We start from the raw sequence: 25,246 nt of genomic DNA on the forward strand, positions 1-25,246 counted from the left end.
TAGCTGGAATTTATAACTACACAGACAGCCACCTGCTTAGAATCCTCTTTAGAATTTGAGGCTTGGTTATTTTTAGTATTTGATGTGAGTCCAATCCAATAGTGGGACTAACTTGTGGATTTGTCAGTTGGATTGCTTTAGTCTTAGTTTAGTTTAATAGTAGTAGTTTAGCTTTGGTGATGTTTCCTTGATTTTATTCAGACGTGTTTTAACACATGTATAAAAAGTCACACTACTTTCACTGGCAATGGGGGTCCAGAACCTTTGAGCACCTGGGTTGATACCAGCTAGGTAACCTAAAAGCCTGATCAGCTCTCCCAGTTATTTGGTTCAAGCAGGATGTTGATCTTAAGGGCTACTCCACAGCAGTAAGCAGGTGTTTTAACCCAAAATCACTTGATTCTGTAGGCTGTTGGCGGGCAAACTCCCTTTGAAGTCAACAGGAGTGTTGTCTGTAAGACTTCTGGCAGGGATGGGTAACTTTAAGATGGTAGAGGGCCACAAAATCCTCTCAAACCCTTTGGCAGGCTGGGGTGTGTGACCTGGGGTTGGGTCCCGCACCTAGGAGGTGGCAGCCCCTGAGGGGGTGTTAGAGGGTGAGCCAGCCCCACACTTACCCTGAAGTGGTGACTCCTGTACCATGAGGCTGGGGCTGGTACCCCACTGTGGCCCATTAGCTCTCACCACAGCATCACCTGACCCACATGGCTACATGTAAAGGAGGCCCTCCCCCCATGATGCCTCATCCTGCCCCCTTCTTGGCCATTGCACCTGCCCCAAGCTGGGCTGTGGTGGGCCAAATAAAATGATTTGGCAGGCTGTTTGCAGCCTCTGGGCTGCTAGATGCCCATCCCTGGCTTATTGAATCTGGCCTCAGGTACCAATGCATGAAATTGGCCTTTTAAACCACTTCGTGAGCATTAAAGCCATAGAGAACTTCAGGGGAGTCTTTGTCATGCTGTGGTGGTCAGCATCTGAATCTAGAAATCAGAAGTACCCACCGAAGCATATTGAGAGTTAATATCATGAGAGCAAGAACGTGATCAAAGAACTGCCACTGAAGTATTGCTGACTATCTTCCACTTGGGGTGGTCGGTGGGAAAATATCTTTTATAGCTAAAAACATGAATGTGTTATTAAGTCCAAAATTTGACCGTTTCATCAGATGTGCCTTGGGCTACTGGAGTCTTTCCATTTGTGTCTAGCAAATACCTAGGAGTGTGCATAAAATGCACGTTAGGAAGCATTGGCAAGAACTGGTTTGTTTAATGTAGCAAATAGAGTTTAAAAAAAGAAAACAAAACCCCTCCAGCTCCTTGCTTGGAACACCCTTCTGCAGTATGCCTCAGCCACCCAAACACACTGCCTGTTGGGTCAGCCTGGAAATCGTGCCTGTTAATAGCCTTCAAAATGACTGAGTCTGTTGTGTTATTGGAAGACTTTCTACTGTGTATGCTGAACTTAGGTTGGGTTCACTAGCATGCATCGGTATTTGCCATTTGCTCGCACTTGACTATTGCTTAGAGCCTGACCCTTGAGCTGCTGTGGCAGAGTTGTCTTAAAATCAGTGCAATGGGGAAATTCAACTTGAAAGTATTTAATGTGAGACTGAAGCAGAGGCCTCTGTCCTGTGTGGAAACTGGCCTCCAAAACTTTTTAAAGCCACCTCCTTGCTGCTTGACTCTGTCTTCCCTTTGCATGCTCTGGAGAAGGTGCAAACTCTTACCAGTCTCTCTCTCGATGAATCCTTCAGGTGAAACTGTGTCACTAGTGGATGTGGACATCTCCCAGCGAGGACTGACCTCGCCTCACCCTCCGACTCCTCCACCTCCACCACGGAGAAGCCTCAGCCTGCTAGGTACTCTACATACATCCCCCCTAGAATTTCCTTCCTGGTCATGTGTGTGTGGTTGTAAGTAGTAGGGACTGAATTATTTTTCCATTTTGGAGTACAATGCAGGCTCTTACAGGATCCCTTCCGATAAACTGATCTCTACTTCCCAAGCAAAGAATTTCTTCCAGTCCCATATCCAGTGCTGCTGCTGTGCATAGAACACTGTGAGGTGGGCCCTTTCTCCTGGGTTTAGCATGCTAACTGTACAGCACTCCCTGGCTTCTTGAAACTCAAACTTGCATGTCCCTTACATGGCTGCATATTGCGCTGCCGTTAGACATTCAGAAACCTATTGATGTTCTTAATCTTGTATTGGCAGCCATGTTCTCCCTAAATACCCAGTTTAGAAACTAACTTCTTGATTTGCAGGAGAGGTGGTGTATGTATCCAGGTGACAGAGAGAGACAAGTTCTGAGGTTACATCAATATCTGCTCTTCAGAGAAGCTAGTGAAAGACTGAGCTGTTGGCTAATGTTCCATCCGTTCCCCTCCCGCTCAGCGCTGTAGGCGGAGCTGGACACTGGGCTTGCTCTTGCTCCATTGGCAGGTGCTTGGCGATGTAGCAGCTCGCTTACTTTCCTATATTCTGAACCTCTCTTGCTTTTGTTCTCTTCTAGATGATATCAGTGGGACGCTGCCTACATCTGTTCTAGTGGGTCCGATGGGGTCTTCCCTGCAGTCTTTCCCTCTGCCTCCGCCTCCTCCACCCCATGCCCCAGGTCAGCTTAGTTTTAGTGGCAAGGCTGCGTTATGCAGAGATCTGGACTAATCTGTTTTGGCAAATGTCTGGCCTTACTGAAGTCTGTATTGCCTGTAAGAACGATAGCAAGGGTTGGGTGCTGGACCCTTAGCCGGTTCAGCTAATGCAAGATTGAGCTGGTCTTCTACCCATGTTGCTACATACTGGGACATGGTTGAGTCAGACCTCTAGGTTCCTTTTTAAACTATTGATTTGTACGTGCAGTGTGGCTGTCTGCATTGCTCATAATAGTCTAGGTACCCTCTTCCATTTGACAACTCTCAAATATCCACTTCCTCCCTTAGGTTCAGCAGAACTGGAATGTGCATGAATCACAGCCTCTAACCCTAAAATGGCTGCAGGATGCACTGCGTGGCCTAATAGGTGTCTTCTCTGATCACTGGGGCCTCTTGTCCGCTAGTGTTAGTGTAGTTCTGGGAATAGGGCTCAACACTTGCTCCCTAGGCTCAAAAGACGTCCTGTTTTGTAGCACTGGAGTAAAATCACACACAGGGCTCTGCAGCTACCTGGCTCTATCATTTAACCTTCCGTTTCCTATCTTCCCGCGTCTAATTTTTTAAGCTGTCAAATTTTAGGCCTAAGCTACTTTGACAACATCCCTTTCCAATCAGTTTTAAAAGCAGGTGAAAAGGCCTTGGCGTTTCCATGGACAGCCCTCTGAGGGGACACCGGTGAATAGCTGGTGAAGACAATGAATTAGTTGCCTTGGAGTTGCTACCCAGGTTTCCCCACTCTGTCCTCATTCCCAAGGACACTGTCCATCCATCAGTAAAGCTTCTTTTTTTATGCCATGGCTTCACTGCGCCTGCTTTGTCCTCGAGAATCCAGGGGCTGTTTGGGGAGGGCGGCTCTTATTCTTTGCAGTATTGCTTGTCAATGAGTGACTGTTGCCTGCCATTGTTGGTGGTTTCCCTGCAGATGCATTTCCCCGGATCGTGCCGTTCAGACCGACAGAGGCAGTGAACAGCCAGACCACCCAGCATCTTCAGTGTCCTCTCTACCGACCAGATGCAAGCAGCTTTGCAGCTAGCTTGCGAGAATTGGAAAAGGTAAGGGCTTCATGCTGGGTCTAGATCTGGGGTCACTCTTACAAGACCTCCAGTGGGCAAAGGCTCTCCATTGTTGGACTGTTTGTGGGTTAAGTCAGAAATCAGCCTTATGGGCTTCATTATTTCCCCCATATGGATTTGTAAGCGTGAGATGGGGATAGGACAAAAGGAAAGAGATGTTCCCCTAACAATAGCCCTGCCAGTGATAAATTCCTCACTTATATATCCCCACCAGCTTTAGAAGCACTTGGATGTAATCGGAAGAGGGGTAACGTCTTCCTTATTTGGGTAGCTTGCATGTGTAAAGAGATGTTGCTTGTATGTGGTAGAAGGACATGATGGTCTTGTTTACTCTAGGAAATGGATTTATTGCTGTCAATGATGGTTGACCATGTCTCTTCCTGGACTAGTGATTAAACTGGTTTATCTGCTAGTATAGCTAGAACAAAATGGTTTAATGTGGTTTGACTTTCTGTCAGTGTGTCTGTCTGCTCTTAAGGTGTTCCCCAGCAGCAGGTTATGGGGGACCTGTGGCTGATACCTTTGGTCAGCATCAGATGATTTCCCAGAGTATGTTGGGTTGTTAATGGCAATTTATGCCAGGATGCTAAACTGCTCCTCTTGTGAAATACTAGCCTTGCCGAGGAAATGCTTCAGCACTACTTTTGCCAACAGCTACAGACAATGCTAAACTGTTAATTCTTCCTGGGAGTGCACTGGTGCTAGGATGGGGCAGAAAAGACTGACAGTTCTTCGAATCCCTTGATGGTTGAGTTAAGCTGTTTAGTACAGAGCTGTTAATGGGCAAGTGCCTTTCTGGCTTACCAGAAGTCTGAAGACCTTTTTGCACTCTCTACTGGTAGTGTGGTTGGTACTGGGGACCAATGAACTGGGAAGATGCGGAAATGAAGCTGAAGGGGAAACCAGATGGATCCTTCCTGGTACGAGACAGTTCCGACCCTCGTTACATCCTGAGCTTAAGCTTTCGATCACAGGGTATCACCCATCACACCAGAATGGAGCACTACAGAGGTAAGAGCAGCAAGGTTCTTGGAATGGTCTCATTCACTGGGATGTGGCTCTGGCCCCATCTGCTAATCAGCTCTGCGCTGCAACTCCATCTGTCTGTGTAGGAGCCCAGAACAATGCATTGTGGGTAGACCTGCTTGCAAAGGGGAAACTGAATGCAGCCATACCTTGCCCTCTGCTTCTATGCTAAACTGCAGACCTCAGTGAGGGTTCTGTAGTGGGTTGATCCCAGAGGCGCTAATGAAGGCCCTAAATGGAAATATTTGCTCTAATTCGTGTGTGATTGATTCTGTTAAAAAAACCAAAAACAAAAAACCCTTTCTACTCTCTCATGACAGGGAAGGCTAAATAAGGAGCCATTCACCTCATGAGTTGTCATAGCACACAGACCAGCCTAGGTTACTGCCGTGTCTGCGGACTGTTCTTGTCATAGTGATCACAGGCTTAGTGGCCAAGGGAGGATCTTGGGCTGTGAATGTTCCATTTAATCCCTTAACTCCTCTGAACGGCATCTTCCCATCCCTCTCCTTCTCAAACATCACTCCATTGAGAAACTGAGCAATATAATAAAAATCCTCTAGGCCCTTTTCCTCCATGCCCATTCTGCATGCTTCACTTTGGGAAAGCTTATTAAGAAGGAGCTAATGGACTTGCAAAGTTGCTGTGCAAGAAAATATGAAGGAAAAGCTTTATTGATTCATTAATAGCTTTAAGGCCAGAAGGGACCATTGTGATCATCGTCTGAGCTGCATAGAAGACCTAGCTCAGGGTGTAATCATTGTACCTTGTTCTTACGGTGCAATGTAGGGGATAGTTCAGTTATTTGGGTTGTTGGAAACTAGCAAGGCTAACACTTTGGGATGATTTAGTCTTGGTGTTTCACCGGTTAAATGGGAGCTGATCATGGGATGTCATTGCTGATGAGTTACTTTGCCTTTGGTCACTTTCACACTTACTGTATAGGGACAGGACATCAGCATTCATGCATCTGGCTGGTACAAACTGCCGATATCCAAGCTGAGACTTTAACTTTGATCTTGTGGCTTTTCTATTCTGAGAACTCTTTGCTTGTTGCTTGTACCAGCTTCCTGCCTCATTTGTCATCTTGCTGAAGGATACTGCCCGCTCCCCCCATCCCCCCCAGCATTTGCATTTCAAATGTGGTTTTCTGCGTTGGGACTGTGCACAAAATGTTCTGGAGGGTAGCAAAATCTCTGAGATACTCAATGTTTTGAGGAGGGGGAGGGATAGCTCAGTGGTTTGAGCATTGGCCTGCTAAACCCAGGGTTGTGAGTTCAATTCTTGAGGGGGCCATTTAGGGATCTGGGGCAAAAATTGGGGATTGGTCCTGCTCTGGGCAGGGGGCGGACTAGATGACCTCCTGAGGTCCCTTCCAACCCTGATATTCTATGATTCTACCATCAAAACAAGTGGTCCCAAGCAGTCTTTAACAAGGTGCACAAGCACCAAAGTACTTGGTAACCTCAGTGGATACCAAAATTAACCTCTAAAGACATGCCTGCAAAAACGGTTTCCCTCTCAGATTGCCTAGCCCATGTCCCCTTTAGACAGTGTCCATTGCCATAAAGCTGGAAAGGGCAGATGCTGGTAGCAATTTGTAATTTGAGGCCTTCTTGACAAAAGTTCTTGTACAGTGACTCTCTCCTACCATGAGCAAGAGTTGGAACAAGTTTTCTTTGCTGCTTCTCAGGTTGAACACCTCAAGGATGAGAGGTCTCTGTTACAAGAGCTTCATTCCTGTACTTCTGTAAGGCTGCTACCCTTCACTCGGTGTTGCCCCCTCTGTGAGGCCATAATAAATCACAACTGTGTACATGTCTGGTTGTATCCCCCCTTCCCAACTATCCTTCACAAGTTGCTTAGACACTGGTTCATCAGAGCACCTAGACACTGTGCCTAGCTATTAGCATGTGAGTAGTTTTATTGATTTTTAAATGGGATTACTCATGGTTAAAGTTAAGTGTATGCTTAGCTGCTTTACTGGATTGGGACCGTAGATTATAAACTGCTTGGCGCATAGTCCATTAATAAAACTTTCAAAAGTAACAGACAATGAGGAGCCGAAGTTTCATTAAAAGTCAATGGGACCTAAGGTCCTAGGTGCCTGGGGTTTTGGCTCTTAAGTAACGTGCTTTTGAAAATGTTACCACCTGTCTTTGTGTACTATAATGAGACCCTGATTTGGGCCTCTGGGGCCCAGTCGAATATAAAATACGAATTACAAAGCTCAGAGCTGCCTCTCCACTCCAACAGTCCGGTCACCCACAGCAGTTCCCAGGAATAACCCTACAGAAAGACCCCAGCACTCCTGTTTGTGTAATTAACTCTACACTTACACTAGGACTGGCTGAGCTGCCTGCTGAATGTGCTACAGCTGATCTGAAACCTGCAGAGCTGAGCACTTTGTTAAACCAATGAAAGTGACAAGTGGCTGAGCTAGAGAAATGGTAAATGGGGAAATATTTGACCTTCAGATTTCAGGTGGGTGAAAAGGCACAGTCGGACATTTATTTGTGCCTAGGGACTGTAGTATACATGCCACATAAAAGCTTCCTGAGCAACGTGCAGGCAAAACTATGCAAACTATTCCTTGATCTTCCTGTGGCAGGTGGATTTTTAGAGCCTGGGGTTTATACTATACTTCTGGGGGGTTATCAGCTCAGCATTACTAAATAGCTGTTCCTGAATAATTCCATGTGTAGGCAAGCCCCAAAGGTGGAAATTTGCACTGGGATAACTACATTGATTTAGCTGCACCTTGGCCAGTCCCTAATTTAAGAGCTCTCTGCATGTCTCTAAAACCAAATTTACGGATAACGTCTTGGTTTAAGTTGCAGCATTGCAAGCCCTGCTCTGTGCCAGTACTTCGTGTCTGCATTAGGGGTCTGCCCCACGGGGGCACCTATCTTGGAGTAGGTGCACTGGTGTTCACATCTCTAATGCCGTCGAGTTGGCCCTAGATGTAGCTCTTGGGAATGTTACCTCTGCTGTTCTGCTGGAGCTGTATTCTATACTGTGCCCTCCTGAGGTACTTCAGTCCCTGTGCTTGGTCCTCCATTGCTAGGAGTCTGCTCTCTGCTCTGGTCACACGTTCCGGGCAGAGGGAAGGAGCAGACCTGGCACTGTGGGGTGCACGGATAGCATACCTGCAAGCAGGGGGGTGAGTGGGCCTGCATCTTGGTTGGGGAGGAAAGTTGTCTTCAGTCAGTGCACAAAGAGGTTGAGAGAATGGTCTTGGATGGCTCCTACAGGTCAAACTAACCTACTGAGAGATCTCAAAGTAGCTTCAATGGGGGAGGCTCTTCCCAGTTTCATCATTTCCAACCCTAGCTTAGTGCAGAAATTGTATCAACAGGGCAGCATGGGAGAAACTATCACTATACTTAACCCTGCCACTAGGGTGAGAGGGCAGGGTTGGACTGAAGCATGTCATAACGTGGGGCCACACCATGCCCGCTTGTAGAGGTGATGGCCAAAGGGTCTAGAGACATGGGCTCCCCGGTACTTACTCCAACAGCTGGGATGTATCTCTTTGGGTCAGCTGGGTTCACTGTACTCCTGCTGCAGCCACTTTCTTCTGTTGGTATTGTGCCCTTTAGAGCACACCCCCTGAGATGCAGTGGGGCAGGTCACTCAACCTTCAGCAACAGCTCTGACAGACCTGCAGATTCATGGAGAAATCGCTGCAGCAGGTACACTCAGGTCACATTTTTTGGGGTTTCTTTACAACAGCAAGAGCTAGAGGCGCTTTTAAGCAAAAGCGTACTTGTCTGTGGGTGTCGGTGGCGTGGGCATGGGTTGTAATGCCAATGTCAATTCAGCTCTGTGAGAGGCTAGCCCAGTCGCTGGCCTATCTGCTGAAATTGCCAAGAAGTACACCAGTGATAGTGGTGACTTGGTCATCTGTCCTTTGGGGACATGAGTGAGCAGTGCAGATCACCGAGTCGCTGTCCTCTTCCCTGCCAACCCCTTTGTAATACAAACCATTTCTTTTTGGAAGGAACCTTCAGTCTGTGGTGTCACCCCAAGTTTGAGGATCGCTGCCAGTCTGTGGTGGAGTTTATAAAGAGAGCAATCATGCACTCGAAAAATGGGAAGTTCCTTTACTTCCTGCGATCCAGGGTTCCAGGTGAGTCTTGCACCTAAAACTACTTACAACTTTTGTGTGTGTGTGCATTTGATCTGTGATCAGGCAGGACAAGTCCTAGAGCTGTGTGTGTTGGGCTCTGGTTTCGTGCGCTCTGACCAATACAATAACAAGTGTTCTCGCACATCCGCTTTGTATGTGCGGCTGAAAAGAGAGTCTCTCACCCACAGCTTGTTGTGGAAATAATAACCTTCCCCCAGGCGGGAGCTCATATCAACATCTCCCACACCCAGGAAGTGCAGGGATTACTGGGTAATCTCTAACTTTTTATCCACTTTAAACGAATGACATAGGTATCTGCCCCCATCCTTTGCAGTAGCCCTGGATAACTGCACTGGTAAGAAACACTTGTTAGCCAGTTCTTTTCATCACTAGCACAATGGTAATGCATAGCTCATTGCTATTACAGATGTGGCTGTACACGCTAGACAATGGACCCATCCCCTCGACACACATTTCCTAGTGCTCCACGGTGCACATCACATCATACGCCTGGTTTTGTAGCCAGTTAACTGGTTGCTAAAACTTTACTGTTTCCACCAGTCTCAATGCTGCTACTCCTTCTTGCAGGCAGCTCAACACTTCACAGCTCTCCAGTCCTCCCCTTGATCTCGCTGCGCGGAGACGCACTAAGCAGTGCAGATGCATGGGAAGGTTTCCAAGTGATGAGCTAAATGTGAGCCTCAAGCAGTCACTACTGTAGATTCATAGTCCCTTGGGGAACAGCAGTGCTGGAATACATCCGTGCTTGCCACAAGAAGGGAGCATTAGTGAGGCTCTGTCAGTGCATGTTTGATTATGGTCTGCTAGGGAACAGGCTTCCTGCAATTCCAACCCTAAAGTCAAACTCAGTACGCTTGCTCATGGTTCCCAGCTGCCCCAGTGCAATCGGACAGCAGAACTCGCGCTCATGTTGGGATGTTCCGTCACCGGCTCCTTCTTCCCCCTGTATCCAGAAGCTGATGGGATAAATCCAGCATGAAAGGAAGAAAATACTTCTGTAAAGTGAATAAATGTTAAACTGATTTGAAGGGGGCAGTAATGGGGTACAGAAGTTCAAGTGGGGATGCACAGTGACCCCTGAATTAAATGGCTGGAGAGTGAGGAATCGGCACATTCAGCCACGCTCACATAGGAAGTTGCAAAGAGCTGGAAGTGAAGGGGAGAGTTATCTATACAGGTGTGAAGAGTGACAAGGGTGTGAACTTACATCTTGTATTGCAGTCCTAATTAGTGAGCCCAGATAAGATTGGGGCTCCATTGTGCTAGGCCCTCTGCGTAACTAAGGCCCTTCATTTTGGGGTTTTTATTAATTTCCTGGGAATTTCAGTGTTTGGTGAAAATAGATAAAAACTGCCCGTTGACTCAACCACAAGTCCATCCTTCCTCTTCGGTGTGTGGGGAGCCCATAAGATACATATGCGCACACCATGTCTTGGATAAACTAATACAGCTCCCCGTACTCTTGTCTCCAACATACTGCCATGTGCTTAGACCTAAAAGATTCTGTTCTTCCAGACCCCAGACCTCCATGAAATCTCTCCTTCCTCTCTACAAGGAGAGTAGCTTATTTAAAAGCAACTTACTCCAGACAAGTGATCATTCCCCAGTGTAGGAATGGTCGTTGAATGGCACTGCTCGCCTCTCTTAAACTGCACAGTTGGCCTTGCTGTCTCATCTGGATCTTACCACTTTCCTTGCGACTCCCCACTGGGGTGCATCCTGAATCTGAACAGGTTATGCAGCCCCTATGCCAGCAGTGATTTCTGACCCTTTAAGAACAAAGCGCTGTTACCTGGATATCTGGTGTGGTCTCCCTGAGTCAGAGTGCCTTGGATCCATATCTCCTCTGCACTTGTGTATGCTATATTGCAGCAGAAATGTTGTTAACCTCTTGGTGTGGGGGTTTCTATTGTGTATCTGGCTGTTAGCAGCGAGGCAGATGGCTAGCGCAGTATGCAAACCTCTTGCTGTGTCGCTGTAGTTCCTGGCTGAGCTCCCAGAGGCTTATTCCTCTTTGAGGGGGAAGGGGGGGGGAACCCTAGATTCCTTTTCTTTGCTTTCTCAAAAGCTGTCTCACTGCTTCCTAAGCTGCCTGGAGAAGTTGCAAGCCCATCTTAGTGTGAAGAGCTTTTGCCTTCTCTTCTTTCACTCTGCTCTGCTGGCCTCAGAGGCTTCAGTCAGAAAACGCCCTGCCAGCAGGAGGGAGTTAGAGTGGAACTAGCACTGAATCCTTCTGAAAAGACAGATAAAACACAGCCCTGCTGCTGCTGACCTCTCAGCTCTGTGGGTTCAGACCCACCCAAGCTAAGGTCAGGGAATCTCAGAACGGGGGAGGTAATGTGGGGAGGGGGAACTGGATGCAACTCCACTGGCAGCCATTCAAGGCTGTTCCGTGCATAGGCTGACTACAGTGATTCAATGCAGTTCCTGCCCCCAGGGCTTGACACTGCTGCTGCCTTTATGCCCAGCCTCCTGGCCTCAAGAGTGAGTGATTTACCCCATGGTTTGAGGCTCACTCCAACCTGCCCTTCCCAGTGCTGGTACAGCTGTTCCCTGCTTGCACTGTGGAAACCCTCCAGTTCAGTCCCCTCCTTCCCCTCCCCCTATGATGCCCGTGTTCTTGAAATGTGATGTTTTTCAAAGCCCTGTTGCTTTCCTGCGTAAAGTGACGCTTCGGCTACTGCTGATTCCGAGAGGGCTTGGTTGGAAATGCGCACAGTCCTAGAATCTGCTTCACTGCTGGAAATGGCAGAACTGATGGGGCATTAATCAGAGGGGACTGTTCTCCCCGGATTTGCTCATGAGCCTGGCTCCCATCCACGTAGAACATGGCCAGCAAACCCATGCAAACTGAAAGCAATGGCTCCCTCCTCTTGAAGACTTTCCATTCCCCTGTGTAAAGCAGTGCCTTGGTTTCCTCTATCTCTGGGGCCAGTTCGCTCCCTCCTGGTTTTGATAAATAACTTACTTTGCTTCTAATAAAGCCGTACCTTGTTCTCCTGTGTTTTGTTTTAAGGTCTCCCTCCAACACCAGTCCAGCTCCTGTATCCTGTCTCCAGGTTCAGCAACGTCAAATCCCTCCAGCACCTTTGCCGCTTCCGGATCAGGCAACTTGTCCGCATAGACCACATTCCAGAGCTCCCACTGCCCAAGTACGTTCTCATGGCTGGGGTGGGTGGGGAACTTTTCTGGTTCTGGGCCTAGACTCTAGAGGGCAAATCTTAGCATTGCAACCCCTTCCCTTTTCCTCCATTTGCTTGTTGGTACCTTACGTGACAGCTGTAGCATTTAGCCATGGAGCAGTGCGAGAGGAAATCTGTGTGTGTCGCTGGGAAAGGGGGGACATTGGGCAGGAGCAGCCACCTGCTTGCCAAGGCGAGGAGCTGTTGGAGCAGGGACGGCAGGCGGAATGACAGGTAGCAGCAGCAGACGAACAGACAAGAGTGGTGGCTAGCTGATGAATGGGGACTGTGGAGTCTTAGATGGCTCGCTTTTCTGGCTGAAGACCCCCTTGCTTTCCTGTTCAGTGTTGGCACTATTGGCCATGGGTGGGGCGGCAGGAGGAATCTATCTGTAGCTTTCTTTAAATGTTCTGACTCATCGCTAAGATGTCTGCTCCTGCCTTTTCCAGGCCTTTGATCTCCTACATCCGGAAGTTCTATTACTACGACCCCCAAGAGGAGGTGTATCTGTCGCTGAAGGAAGCTCAGCTGATTTCAAAACAGAAGCAGGAGACTGAATCCTTAACGTAGCGAGGCTGCCTCGCCCATCTTGTCACTGTCACAGACGGTAAAATCCACTTGGCCATCCCAACCGTTATTCCATGCAGTTTAAAAAAAAAAAAAAAAAAAAAATCCTTGCTATCCTGTTGTTTTAGGGAAAGTGCGAGGAAATCCCAGCTAGGAGGTCAAGGCTCATCCTTGCTGACCAGGGTTTATCCTGGGGCTTGCTCCTTCTGGTCCCTTGGTTAGTGTGCAGGAAGATAACAATGTTCTGGTGTTTCATCTCTGATAGGGCTTGAATGGGGGAGGTTTGGTGGTGGTGGTGCATCCTGCCTCTGGCACTGTACACAGAGGTGGTCTCCTAAGTAGCCAAGACCCAAATCACGTAAGACTGGATGAACACACTGGAAGTCAGTGCAGGATACAGAGCTTTCCCCTCACACACACACGTGGTCAGGGAGTGAGCTCAGGCAGCTGCTACAGTGACAAGGAAGCTGCAATCCAGGAATGAAGACTGAGGGAAATACCTCGTAAGTAGAGAGTGGTTTTCTCCATTTCGGTGAGGGCGGGTGGGGAGCTGGAAGCTTGCTGATAGCCTTGAGTTTTGGGACACTGGAAGCTCGGGAGACGCCTCTCCTTCTCTACAAGACTTTTCTGCCGGCTGCAAAAGCAAATTGTTGGAGAGAATTGATTAACTGGGGAATTAATTAATCTAAGATTATTCTCCCGGTGCCCGAGTGGACTGACCTCCGCTAATTTATCTTCCTGTGAAGCTCCTTGGCACATCAGTGTATGCAGAGGAATCCTAATGACTCTTTAAATGGTATTAAAATGGATGGAGGGAACTGGGGGGTAGGGGAGATCACCAGAAACCTGAGTTGGAGGCAGTGATTAGGCTTAGTATTAACTGCATACACAGTTAAATTAAATTTCAGCCCGGCTTCCTTTTCGTGTGGGCTGACAGTGCCAGGGCACTGGGTTAAAGCTCAGCACAGTGCACTGTGTCGTGAGTAGGAGGTGAAGCTACCTTTTCCTTCCCCTTTTTTTAATCTAGAAGACAAAGGTTCCTGGGTCTGATTCTGTGCCAGGTCTCCAAGAGGTGCAGTGCAGACCAGGGAGAGAGAGGGATAGGTTGCTTTATGGCACTTTTGGGCCCTCCAGATTCTAAGCTTCTCCAGGGATCAAAACAACCCAGGCCTGGAGCAGAGCAGTAGCCCATCCCAGTTTGCCTATGGACTGCAGCTCTGTCAAAAATCCCTGCAGTGCTAGCTCTTGAAGGTCCATCCCAGCATGCCATCTATACTAGAGCTTGCAAGGAATGGACAGCGTTGGATTGTTTATGGCAGCAATATGCTGTCTGACCTGTGGGATGCTCTCTGGTCCATTGTGGCTGATTAACAGCCCTTAGACATCACTGAAGCAGAGTGATGACAGAATCTATCCCCATGTGCACTTTATCAGATGGGACAAGTTATATTTGATAAGGGGAGGTAGATGCTAGGCCTATATCAAACATGCATGGTAAAAATAAAGAGCAGTGCAAAGGCTGGGGGAGACAGTCTAGCCTTTCTGACTTAGAGAGGAAATGTTGCATTCTTGATGTGACTCTGATGGCTACCATAGTGCTAACTGGCATTGGAGTCTCCAGGCTTCTCAGAGACTTCAACTTTCTTGAGGGCGAGGGTGCCTTTGAATTGGCTCAGGATTTTGTGGCCACCATAGGCCTATCCTAGGTGGCTTAGGCCTCCATGCATGGAGTGAGGCATGTGCTGGATCTTGTTTCCAGGTAGGGGTTGGTGACTGAGGGTGGATGAGAGTTAAGTCTTGATCATTTCCAGATTATAGGGTGGGATTCGAGGCTAACATTGGGGAAGAACAAGTTAAGAATTACTTAGACAGATTAGATGTATTTTGTCAGGCCCTGCTGACTTGAAGGATCTTAGAATACTTAAGGAACTAGCTGAAGAGATCTCTGAACAATTAGCTATTCTCTTGGAGAACTCATGGAGGACAGGAGATGTCCCAGAACTGGAAAAGGGCAAATATAGTACCTATCTATAAAAAGGGAAATAAGGACAACCCAGAGGATTATAGACCAGTCAGCTTCACTTTGGTACCCAGAAAGATGATGGAGCAAATAATAAGTTTGTAAGTGCATAGAAAGATAAGGTGATAAGTAACAGTCAGCATGGATTTATGAAGAACAAATGTCAAACCAACCTAATATCCTTTTTGGGAAAAAACAGTAGATGTGAACTATCGCGACTTTAGTAAGGCTTTTGATACGGTCTCACATGACCTTCTCGTAAGCCCAGTAGGGAACTATAGCCCAGGAAACCACCTATAAGGAGGGTGCCCACCTGGTTGGAAAAACATACACTCAGAGTAGTTATTAATGGTCAGTCAAGCAGGAAGGGCATATTAGGTAGGATCCCACAGGGATCTGATCCTAGGTCCAGTTCTGTTCGATATCTTCATAAATTATTTGGATAATGGCATAGAGAGTCCACTTACAAAGTTTGCTGGGCAGGGTTGCAAGCTCTTTGGAGAACAGAATTAAAGTTCAGAATGATCTTGACAAACTAGAAGAGTGGTCTGAATTAAGGATGGAAATTAATTAAGGACAAATGCAAAGTACTACAATTAATTGCACAAATATAAATGGGAAATGGCTGCCTAGGAGTGAGTACTACAGAAAAGGATCTGGTAGTTATAGTGGATTACAAACTAAATGAGTCATCAATGTAGTACTTTCAATAAAAATAAAAATTGAACATCCATTCTGGGATGTATTAGCATGAGTGTAAGCAAGACACAAGAAGTAATTCTTCCACTGTACTCAGCAATGATAACGTCTCAGCTGGAGTAGTGTGTCCAGTTGTGGCCACAACATTTTGGGAAAGATGTGGACAAATTGGAGAAAGTCCAGAGGAGAGCAACAAAAATAAGTCAAGAAAACATGATCTATGAGGAGAGAGTGGGAAAAATTTGGGTTTGTTTAGGTTGGAGAAGAGAAGGGGGTCGGGGAGAACATAAGTCTTTACGTAAGAAGTGGTTATAAAGAAGGTGATAAATTGTTCTCCTTATCCACTGAGGACAGGACAAGAAGTAATGGGCTTAAATTGTAGCAAAGGAGATATAGATTATACATTAGGAAAATCTTCCTAACTGTAAGGGTGGTTAAGTACTGGAACAAATTTGCCTAGGGAATTTATGGAATCTGAGTCATCAGAGGTGTTAAGAACAGGTAAGATAAACACCTGTCAGCGATAGTCCAGATAATACAAAGTCCTGCCTCAGTTCATGGGACTGGACTAGATGACTTATTGTGGTCCCTTCCAGTCCCACCTTTCTGTGATTCTCTGATGATGATTCCTGCAGTTTGAAGCTGGAGCTCACTGTTTCTCCCAGCAGAGCGATGGATGTGTTTTAATAGCTCCTCCACAAAGACTACTGGGCTCCAAAACTCTCTTATGGGATAATGCCCTGTGGCAGGCCACTAACAGGGAATCACTTGTCCTACCTCTTGAAGCACCTCTCCGCTATCCACTGCCCTCCGAACTCCATGGTGTGGTAGTGACCTGCGCCTGAGTAAACACTTGAGGTAGAAGTTAAAATGCCAATGGCTATTTTATTGTCTGATTGGTAAACAATGTTGAAGCTTAGCAAGAGGAGCAAGAGAATTTTCTTCTCCACCTTTGCACCCACAGGGAATTGTTTGGAGTGCTTGATAGCCTGATAAATCCTCTCTGCCTCTGCTTTGAAGCAGATCTTTCAAGCTGTGAGGAATTTTCCATCTACTTCATGGATAAAATGGATCAGACTGAATCTGCTGACACAAAGAGGCAGATTCACTTCCGATGGGGACAGATGCTAGGTCTCCTCTAGGAGTTCTGGTGTGTTCTGCTTGCTGAGATTAGAGGTATTAAGGAAGCTTCCGCCTGCAAGTTGAACCAGTCTCCCATAGCTGGTGTCGTCCTGTACTGCATAATTCCATGATTTGTAGAATCTACCTCTTGGTGCAGGATTTCGTTCCAGCTTTTTCAGTTCCAGTATCGTTCCAGTATTTTAAAAAAGCCTCTAGCCTTTAGGGTTGTGAAGGAAACCTTAAACCTGAGCTGAATGTAACCAATGCAGTGATGTTTGCAGAGAGCCTGGAACAACAGCTCTGGGAGGCCTGGACTGGCCCATGCATCTCAATGAGCTGTTACCGCTCAAAGCTTAGAAATGACACTTAAAATGCCAACATTATCTATTTAGTTCCTGCTTAAAAGATCAGCAGTTACTTGGCTAACGTGCTTATTTCCCAATCCCAAACTGCTCCCCATGCCTTCTCAGCTGCCAGCAGTCCTGCCCCGCCAAAACACCAGCTTCCCCCCCTAGAACTTCCACGATGCCGTGATGCTAGTACTGACGCCTAGTGTGCACTGAGAACGTTTGGCACTCTGCAAAATGGCACCCTGAAATAACATGCAATTTGACCCTCTTGGTTGGGTTGTCAGCAGGGATTGTACCTGGTGCCTCAGGATCTGAGAGCTTGAACCTCTACTGCTTGAGCTGAGGGCCATGCCCATTAGCTAAAAGACAGTAGCAGACTCTCACCCCAATGTTTGGTCTAGCCACTAGAGGGAACAAAGCCACGCTGTTAGCGAGTTCCAACCCCCCCGGGGCTTCCCTGTTGTGCCAGATGCAGTAAAAAACCCCCTTCAGTTTTGAATGGAAACTAAGCAGGTGCAAAACTTCCAGAATCTCGGGGTGGGGTGGGGTGGGGTGCAGTACACAGGCTCTTGTGACTTGGAAGCAAGTGTAGACTCCTGAGCCAGCGATGGAAAAAGTGCCCCAACTACGGCTGTCTTTGCATCCCTTTCTTCATTTTCGAAACCAACTAGAAACCAGGGCGGTTCAACGCATGGTACTGGGTGCTAACCACCCAAAGCCTTTCCAGCTTCCGCCGTTTCAGGGGAAGAGGACACACTTCCCCCATTGAGCCTTTCTGGCTACTATAGAAGGACTCGCATGAGGGCTTCCCTCACCCTTGGGGTCCCTACAGTCTGTTGTCCCTGCCGATGAGGTAAGCCTTGTATGTGGCTTCCTGTAGGTCACGTGCCTGCAGTTAGTCAAGTGACTGTGACCTCCGCTCCCCATGGTCATGACAGGTGTACTGGGGTGTCTGCATGTGCCCCGAAAGCCCCGTGCCCTGTTACAGGCAGTTTTTGAGTCCTTCGTTCAGTATCACTCTGTCTTGTGTACATGAGACAGGAGGGGTTTATATGGGAATGGTTTTTTTGCCCTTGACAAACAGTTGCAAGGGTTGTAGAATGTTTTTGTGCGTTTTCCCTGAAATGTGCAAGCTAGGATGTGCTTCATAAATCCCCATGTGTAAATAGTTAACTCTGGCTCCTTAGCCAGGCCAGAAGGTGCTGGGTAAGGGCTTCTCTAGCTATGCTGGCTAAGCAGATCTGGATTATACTCGGACTAAACCAATTGCTTTATGTGAGAGGCTAGTGCTAGCTTGGGGTCTTTCTCCTCTCCAAAGACAAAAGGAGAGCTAGAGATGGGATGGGCAGATCAATCTGATAATGGGGTGGGGGGTTCCCCAGCTGGGACTCTAGGTGTGAGGTAGCTCAGGAAACATACTTGTAATCTAACCCCTTGAAGCCAAGAGCTAGGCTTCTAGGAACAAGCTGTCAATACTGGCATCCAAGTGGTTAACAGAATGAGCAATTAACTGACTGTCTCAGATTTTGCCAAGGAATGGAGTTCTACCGCTCTGACTGGGGGGAGCCTTGCTTCCTCTTTAGCTTCCTCTTTATCCACGTTGCTGGGTCTGTCCGTATGGAAGTTCCTATGCTCCGCTCTGCACTCCTGTACCAGCATAGCTCTCCTGTGGGAGTCTCTGATCTGCATTGGAGTCTTCCATGTAAAGCAGGCTGACTAATTCTTTTACTCTTCTCTCTCCAATTAGGAATTTGCTTGCTGAGATCCTGTAGCAAAGAGCCTAAGCAAAGCTACAGCAGAAAGGAGGCCCGAGAAGGGGGAAGCCTGCCTCTGCAGTAGTGACTTCTGCTTGCAAGCTCTTTTGTCCTCTGAAGAGGATTCAGGACCCCAAGAAGCACAGCAGAATGGAAATGAGAGCTCTGGCTCCTGGTTTGGGGATGGAGCCTTTGACAGCAAGTGGACTGGATCCCAGACTCCTCGCAGAAAGGAGAATGTCATGGCACTATTTCTGATTTACGTTTTTATTTTTGGTGTTTCCGTTCCTCAGCATGGGAAATACTGTTTTTAAGAGCAGCTGGATTTTGTAACACCGCAGATTCGAGGGTGAGGGAAGAGAGGGATCTCGCAGCAAGAGTATCCAATCCAGCCATCCTGGTGAAACTGCTCTTTGGCTACCATCCATGTGGCTGTGGCCAAAGAGCTCTTGGGAAGCAAACTGAGCCAGATTCGTGTGCAGCTATGTAGAATAATTGTGGGGGGGAATCAGCACTCAAACAGTGTGCAGCTGTGTAGATCCTGTGCTTTCTAGGAGACTGGGCAAGAGCCAAACCTATCCTCGTTTAGCCGAGATTTCCTACTGGATTGCAGAGTGGTCCTGTGCACTTTCACATCCTACCCAAGGAGGGGAACAGAGCGTTCCCCATTCAAATGTTCTGAAGCCTTCTGCCAGTGAAATAGCTTGTAGTGTTGCGGGGCAAGAGGCTATCAGCCACCCAGCAAATGCCAGAAGATCTAGCCCAAGAGTTTTTCAGGCTAAACTCCTTTACAGTTCTTCCTGTGATAGCCGTGGAATCTGGCAAAGCTGTTGTCTAAATTCCAGCAACCCATGAGTCAAGGGCATTCCTGCCTCACTGAAGCAATCTCAGCACTGCAGAGCCATGGGGAGTTTTGTTATGGCCTTTGTGCTGGCTATTCCCAAAAGCTGCAAATGAAAAGGCTTTTTAATCAAAGAAGCAGTGTCGAATCCTGACAACAAATTGCTAAGGCTGTTGTGGGACATCTGAGACTCAACAGACAGGAACACTTTCTTCACCCTAATCCTAGTTTAGGTGGGATGATTCAGGAGAGAAGGGTGATCCCAACATAATTGGAGACCGCTTCCTGATCTTCCTGTGAGGGTGATGCTCTGTATTTCTAGCCTTTCTGGTGATGAACTAGAATGTGATGATCTGGGAGTAACAATCCCTGAAGATGGGGCCAGTAACAGGAGAGCTAAAACAGTGTTGCTTCTACTGCATTTGCTATGTGTCTCCTAAATTTTCCATGGCTTACTGGGTTTGGCACTAGTAATAGCTCTCTCATCTCAAGGAGTCTGGTCTGCTGCTGCCTTTACAGCTGCTGAGGAGTTGTTTTCATGGCAAAATGTAGTGTCTGCCCTTTGGGGATGAGACCTTTCTAAGGAGGGATCTCACGTTCTGTATATTTAAACTAAAAATTCCTCTCAACATGACGCCTGTACACCTCCCCTCCCAGCAGCCTGGTGATCTGGAAGTTGTGATGTTTGTGTCTGGCACTCGGGTTGTGGTCGTCTTACCTAGCAGTCCTTTAGCTGAGTTCTGAGTGTCCCTTATGTTGGATGTATCAGTTCGTGAGCCTTTAGGATTTGCACCGTTCCTTAAGGAATGATGTACATATTGAGGTTAGAGAGAGTAGCATGAAATCTGCCTGGCTCTCTGTAAAGAACTCCTATAGAGGGGGCTGGAGGCCAGGGCTCTTCCTTTCCTGTGTAAATGAGCACAGCTTCACTTCCGGATGAAACCACAACAAAGTTTAAGCAGTCTCTAGAAATACCTCGTCTGAAAACAATTGCTACTGAATCTGCATCCCGTTGGTGGTTACCTATTTGGGCAGGGGTTAGCAGAGAGGGAGGAATACCCTCTGAGACTGGTCATTTACAGTATGTCTGCACTGCCCCCCCCAAAAAACCAACCCATGACTGCAAGTCTCGGAGCCTGGGTCAGGCTCCTGGGGGCTGAAAAAGCAGTGTAGATGTTCCTTTTTTGAGCTGCAGTTCAGGCCCTGAGACCCACCTCCCTAACCAGGTTTCAGAGCCCAAGTGGGAACGTCTATGCTGCTGTTTTTAGCCTGTTGATCTGGACTCTGAGACTTGCTACTTTGGGTTACTGCAGTGTAGACAAAGCTGTAGCATGTCTTGTTCTCTTGTGAAATTTGGGTTCTTTAGGTCCATAGCACAACATGACCCACCAGCGAGGCCTCCAGAAGTTTAATCTCTCTCATTCTCCCCCACCAGCTGGAGATTTGCAGTTCACATAGTCGTGGGTATGGTTAAGATTAAGGCGCAAACAGCAAGTTGGGACGAATGCTCCACAGCTCCCCATCCACGCCGCTTGGATGCACAAGACTGATTGCATCTTCCTTTACAGTGGGAGGTGGCCTGGATGTGACCGCGATCCCTAGATGTGTAATCCCTCCAGCTTTGATACACCTCATCCTAGCCATGGATTGAGAATCCAACTGTTCAACCTCCAGCAAATTCATACACTGGAAAAATATCTGCTTCCCCAGAGTGACTGCAAAGGAGGATCTGATACCTCCAAAATGTCTGTACATTTATGTGCAGCTGCAGACTGACAGCTTATTAACCTTCCCTCTAATTGGACAGCTCTGCGAGGCACTGGATTGGGAGAGCAATGCGGAGTGCGAAGGAGCTGGCTATTGGATTAGGATGGTTCCTTGATTTCTGCCAGCCGTGGCGAACACCTGCAATCAACATGGGTCTGGGAGTCTTGTGGGTCTGCTCGCAAGGAGTCAGGGGAGGACCTCCCCCCCCTCCCAGCCCCCCACTAAATTTGGAAGATGTCTGTGCTGTTTCCCACATACCTCCCACCCAGTTCTTTCTGGAGCTGATAAAGATTCAAGCTGTCAAATTGATGCTGGATTTGGGGAAGCAAGATGGAGACTTAAATAGCCAGGCTGGAAAAAGAAGAGGAAATGCATTTGGAAGGCCCAAACACTGAAATAACCCATAGAGTGAGCTACTATCCCTAAATGGGATTGTCTGGGCAGGGAATTTTTTTTGGAGGGGGCGGGATAAAAACGCACAAATCTACACCCCAGCATTGGCTGGTTTAAAGAGAAATGCTGATCTCCGCTATTCTGACCTCTTCATTTTCTGGCATGTTTTAATTCTCCATGTCCCTCTCCTTTTGTAAGCCCTGTGCAACTACTGAGGACTTGTTCCTGCTGAGCCATTGAGTCCTAGGGCAGGTCATGTACATAAAACATCAGGAGCAGTCCAAGAAGCAACATAACTTTTTGTAATGCTGTTGCGTCTGTATTTGGTCTGCTGTGAGCATCTTCGAAAAGGAATTTCCCCCACGGGCTGTTTGGCAATTTCTGCTGGTACTTGAAACTTGAACGCTGCAGTGGGTGAGCGTTCTAGCCGGATGGTGGTCGGCTAACAAGGGCTGTGGCCTGCATCCTTGAGCTGCTGGTCAGAGTTACTTTATTTTCTCTGCCTGGTGCCAGGGGTTCCTTGGTATGGAATGGAATGCTATCTGCTACTGAGCATAGGAGGTGTTAGTGGAAGCCTCAGTCTTACCAACAGGTATCCCTAAAGCACCTTGCAAGAGTCAGAAGCTTATCACAATTTTACTAGCCTGTACTTTTTCCATGGAGAAACGAACAAGGCTTTACCTGTCAGCAAATTTCTCTGGGCAAGTATAATTTGTAAGGCTCAACTTTAGTTGCCTTCAACAATAGGAAACTCCACCAAACTGTTACCACGGGCTTGCAGGGTTCTGCATGCTATATCTTTAAATGGGCTAATCTGGAGCATGTCTCATTTCTTATGCAAGATCATTTTAATGTTCTGTGTTGAATGGAGGCAGGCATGGAAGCAATGCACTGTGTAAGGGTGACAGGGTGCTACACACGTGCCCTGTAAATTTACCCCACCTCCACATTTCTGTGGCATACCCAAGCAAAGGGAGGCACACGTACTGCATAACCATTCTGCTGCCTCTTTAGTATCGCTTGGATAACATTCTCTACACTCTTGCAGTAAATAACTCTTTTGAAATCCATGTTTAAAAGAAGTTCATATTGAAAGCACCTCTTATCACTTCATGACTAGGTTTCTGAGCTGGTAGCTCTTCCTGCTGGAGCGATGGGAACTTCATAGACTCTAGCAGCAGGTATAAACGTTTTTACTGCTCCAATTCAGAGACTATCAAAATCTGAGGGGAATGGACAGAGACTTCTCCTCTCCAAATGGGCACTGTTCTTCCTTACTGGATGTAGCAGGCCTGTGGATGGAGATCTTATAGGTGACCTGTTCCTAGTTCCCTTTTTGTCAGTGATCCTCATGTAGGGAGGAACATTTCACATTTTTACGGGAATTTTTTGTAGTAGGTTAGTGGGCTTATCTAGATTTAAAGGGACACTATCAACTTGATTCTCTTAAAGTTACTGGGAGTGTCCTTTAGTGTCCTGATCTCTTAATTCCTTTAAGAAAAAGTAAGTTTGATACGTTCATAAATAGGATTATATGATGGGGGTTTGCCTGTGATAGTAGGGGACTGGATGAGATGACCCAAGGAGGTCCCTTAGAGTCCTGTAACCATGGGGGTTTTTCTGCTGCAGATTATTGGGGCCCTGTTTAGTAAGGGAGAATGTGACTATTGATGCGGCAAGGGAGATGGATAGTGAAACTGACTAATATTAAAAGTGCTGTCAAATGCACAAATTAAAGTTGAAAGAAATCTCTTCCATGGTCTTTTCAAGGATGCTGATCTTCAACGTAACTACAGCTGGTACAAAATTTCTTAGTCAAACGTATTCAAGTTGACAAGGTGCCTTTAAAGGCACCTAGCTCAAACACCAAATTTGTCCAGTTGCATACATCACCATCTTTCTTTTCACGGCAGCAGTGTCTATAGCTAGTGAGATGACGTGACTTGCTCCTGGGGAGTAAACTTTCTTTTAATAAAAACAGCAACTGTTTTGAGCTTCAGGTGCAATTTACTTCTGAGGATGACCTGACGTGGGAAGAGGGAAGAACACAGTTGATGTCCCCAGTGATGTTACACTGCAGACATTTTCACTTGTGAGATGTTAATTTAGGAAGCCAGCTGTCACCTTTAAAGCTAGAGCAGGGGGCTCAGGATTTGAACTGTGGGGCTCCCATATTTAAGTCAAAAACTAAGTGTAGAAATTTTTGAAGACCTCTTCTCTGAAGGGGAAACCAGCGCTGAAAATCAAATGGTGTTTCAAATATTTGGCTCAGTCTTCAAACCCATTTCAGGAACGAGCTGCTTCTGGGGCTAACAGAGCAAAAGCTGAATCCTGGTTGGGTTGGGAGTGTTGCAGCTGGGCTATAGAGACCCCCTGGTGCCAGGGAGGGAATTTCTAATCTTGCTGCACGTCTTCCAGGCACATGGCACCACATTACACATCCAGCACTTGAAGACCCCAGAAGTGTTCGTTTCTGATCAGGGGACTGTGCCACTGTGCCCCTCTGGCAGTTGGGCTCGTACCTCTTTGGTGACACCAGCCAGGTACGTGGTCACGTATCTTGTAGGATAGACAAGTACATAAGCTCAGTGAAGAGGCTTACAACAGCTGTTCATGGAGCTGAGCAGGATCAGGGAATTCTAGTGCAGGTGATGGCCAGTGGTGGGATTTTTCTGGCTCGCTGTAGGGCTGGCAATAAGGGAATCCAGGCAGCAGAGTTTGCTGAAGGAGTCATCTAACTGGCTAAACATACAGGGCGTGGGAAGAATTGGCTTGTGCCCTTTCTCGATTCATCACAATTTGTAAATAAGGCCTCAGGTTTGACTTGTGTCCTACCATTAAAATCACTGTCAGGTCTAGGCCTCCCTGTTGGACCACTCATTGGAGATCTCGGATGTGCATTCAGCTGTCTCAGCTTTCAGTTGAACTTTCCACAATCCTAGGTGCCCCATAGCGTCTTCTAGGTAAAACAGGGTAGACAAGACCTGAAGTTCTAATCTACAAATTAGGGGCAGGTGAGTCCCAAGGGGATACCATACTCTGCTAGGTGTTAGACCTGGGTTCTGTCTCTCTGCTACTGACTTGCCACGGTGAGACCTCGGTCAAGTCTCTTAAATGCTGTGCCTGATTCCCCAGTTGTAAAATGGGGCAAAAGATGCTTCCTTTTAAAGTGCTTTGAGATGAAAAATGCTATCGGTGCTAATCAAGAAAAATGCTGGCACACACACGCGTGCTCAAAACAGAACAAAAACGTCCAAGCCTTAACACAAAAAAGGGGCCCACCCGCTCTTTTTTTTTTTTGAACGTCACTCTGTGACCAATACAAAAAACACTGGAGTAGCAGCCTCCTATCCTGTTTTAAAAATTGAGCTTCTACATATAGGCAAATATCTACTGTATTTGATTTTGATTAATTTCAATCCAAGTAGCATGCAAAATTCTTGCATAGCTCAAAGACCCTGACTCTTGGGCAATGCAGATAAGGAACTTCCCTCTGTGTGGCGCATGTTTTAAACCAAGTGGATAAAAGCTTCTGCTCTGACTTGTTTCCAAGCCCAGCGCTCTTTAACCACCATCCAGCAGAAATGCAGCTTTGCTTAATTTTTTGGTCTTTTTTTTTGATGTTGCTTAATTTATTAAAGTAGTTGC

At 47.1% G+C, this 25,246-nt stretch overlaps 1 protein-coding gene across 1 annotated transcript in view; it reads left to right on the top strand.

Moving 5' to 3' along the window:
* Nucleotides 1-21,894, top strand: part of SOCS7 (suppressor of cytokine signaling 7) — a gene marked incomplete at its 5' end in the record, with an annotated part of 33,726 nt that extends 11,832 nt beyond the window's left edge. The window contains 8 exons of the mRNA XM_084615670.1: nucleotides 1,754-1,858; nucleotides 2,512-2,613; nucleotides 3,573-3,703; nucleotides 4,567-4,735; nucleotides 8,754-8,882; nucleotides 11,920-12,055; nucleotides 12,535-12,692; nucleotides 18,591-21,894. Of these exons, the coding sequence (XP_084471796.1) occupies nucleotides 1,754-1,858; nucleotides 2,512-2,613; nucleotides 3,573-3,703; nucleotides 4,567-4,735; nucleotides 8,754-8,882; nucleotides 11,920-12,055; nucleotides 12,535-12,655 (893 nt within the window). The 3' untranslated portion in view covers nucleotides 12,656-12,692; nucleotides 18,591-21,894. The remainder of the gene's footprint in view (nucleotides 1-1,753; nucleotides 1,859-2,511; nucleotides 2,614-3,572; nucleotides 3,704-4,566; nucleotides 4,736-8,753; nucleotides 8,883-11,919; nucleotides 12,056-12,534; nucleotides 12,693-18,590) is intronic.
* Nucleotides 21,895-25,246: the final 3,352 nt, after the last annotated feature.

This window comes from Lepidochelys olivacea (genome assembly GCF_965140295.1).
Source record: "Lepidochelys olivacea isolate rLepOli2 genome assembly, chromosome: 27".
NCBI lineage: Eukaryota > Metazoa > Chordata > Testudines > Cheloniidae > Lepidochelys > Lepidochelys olivacea.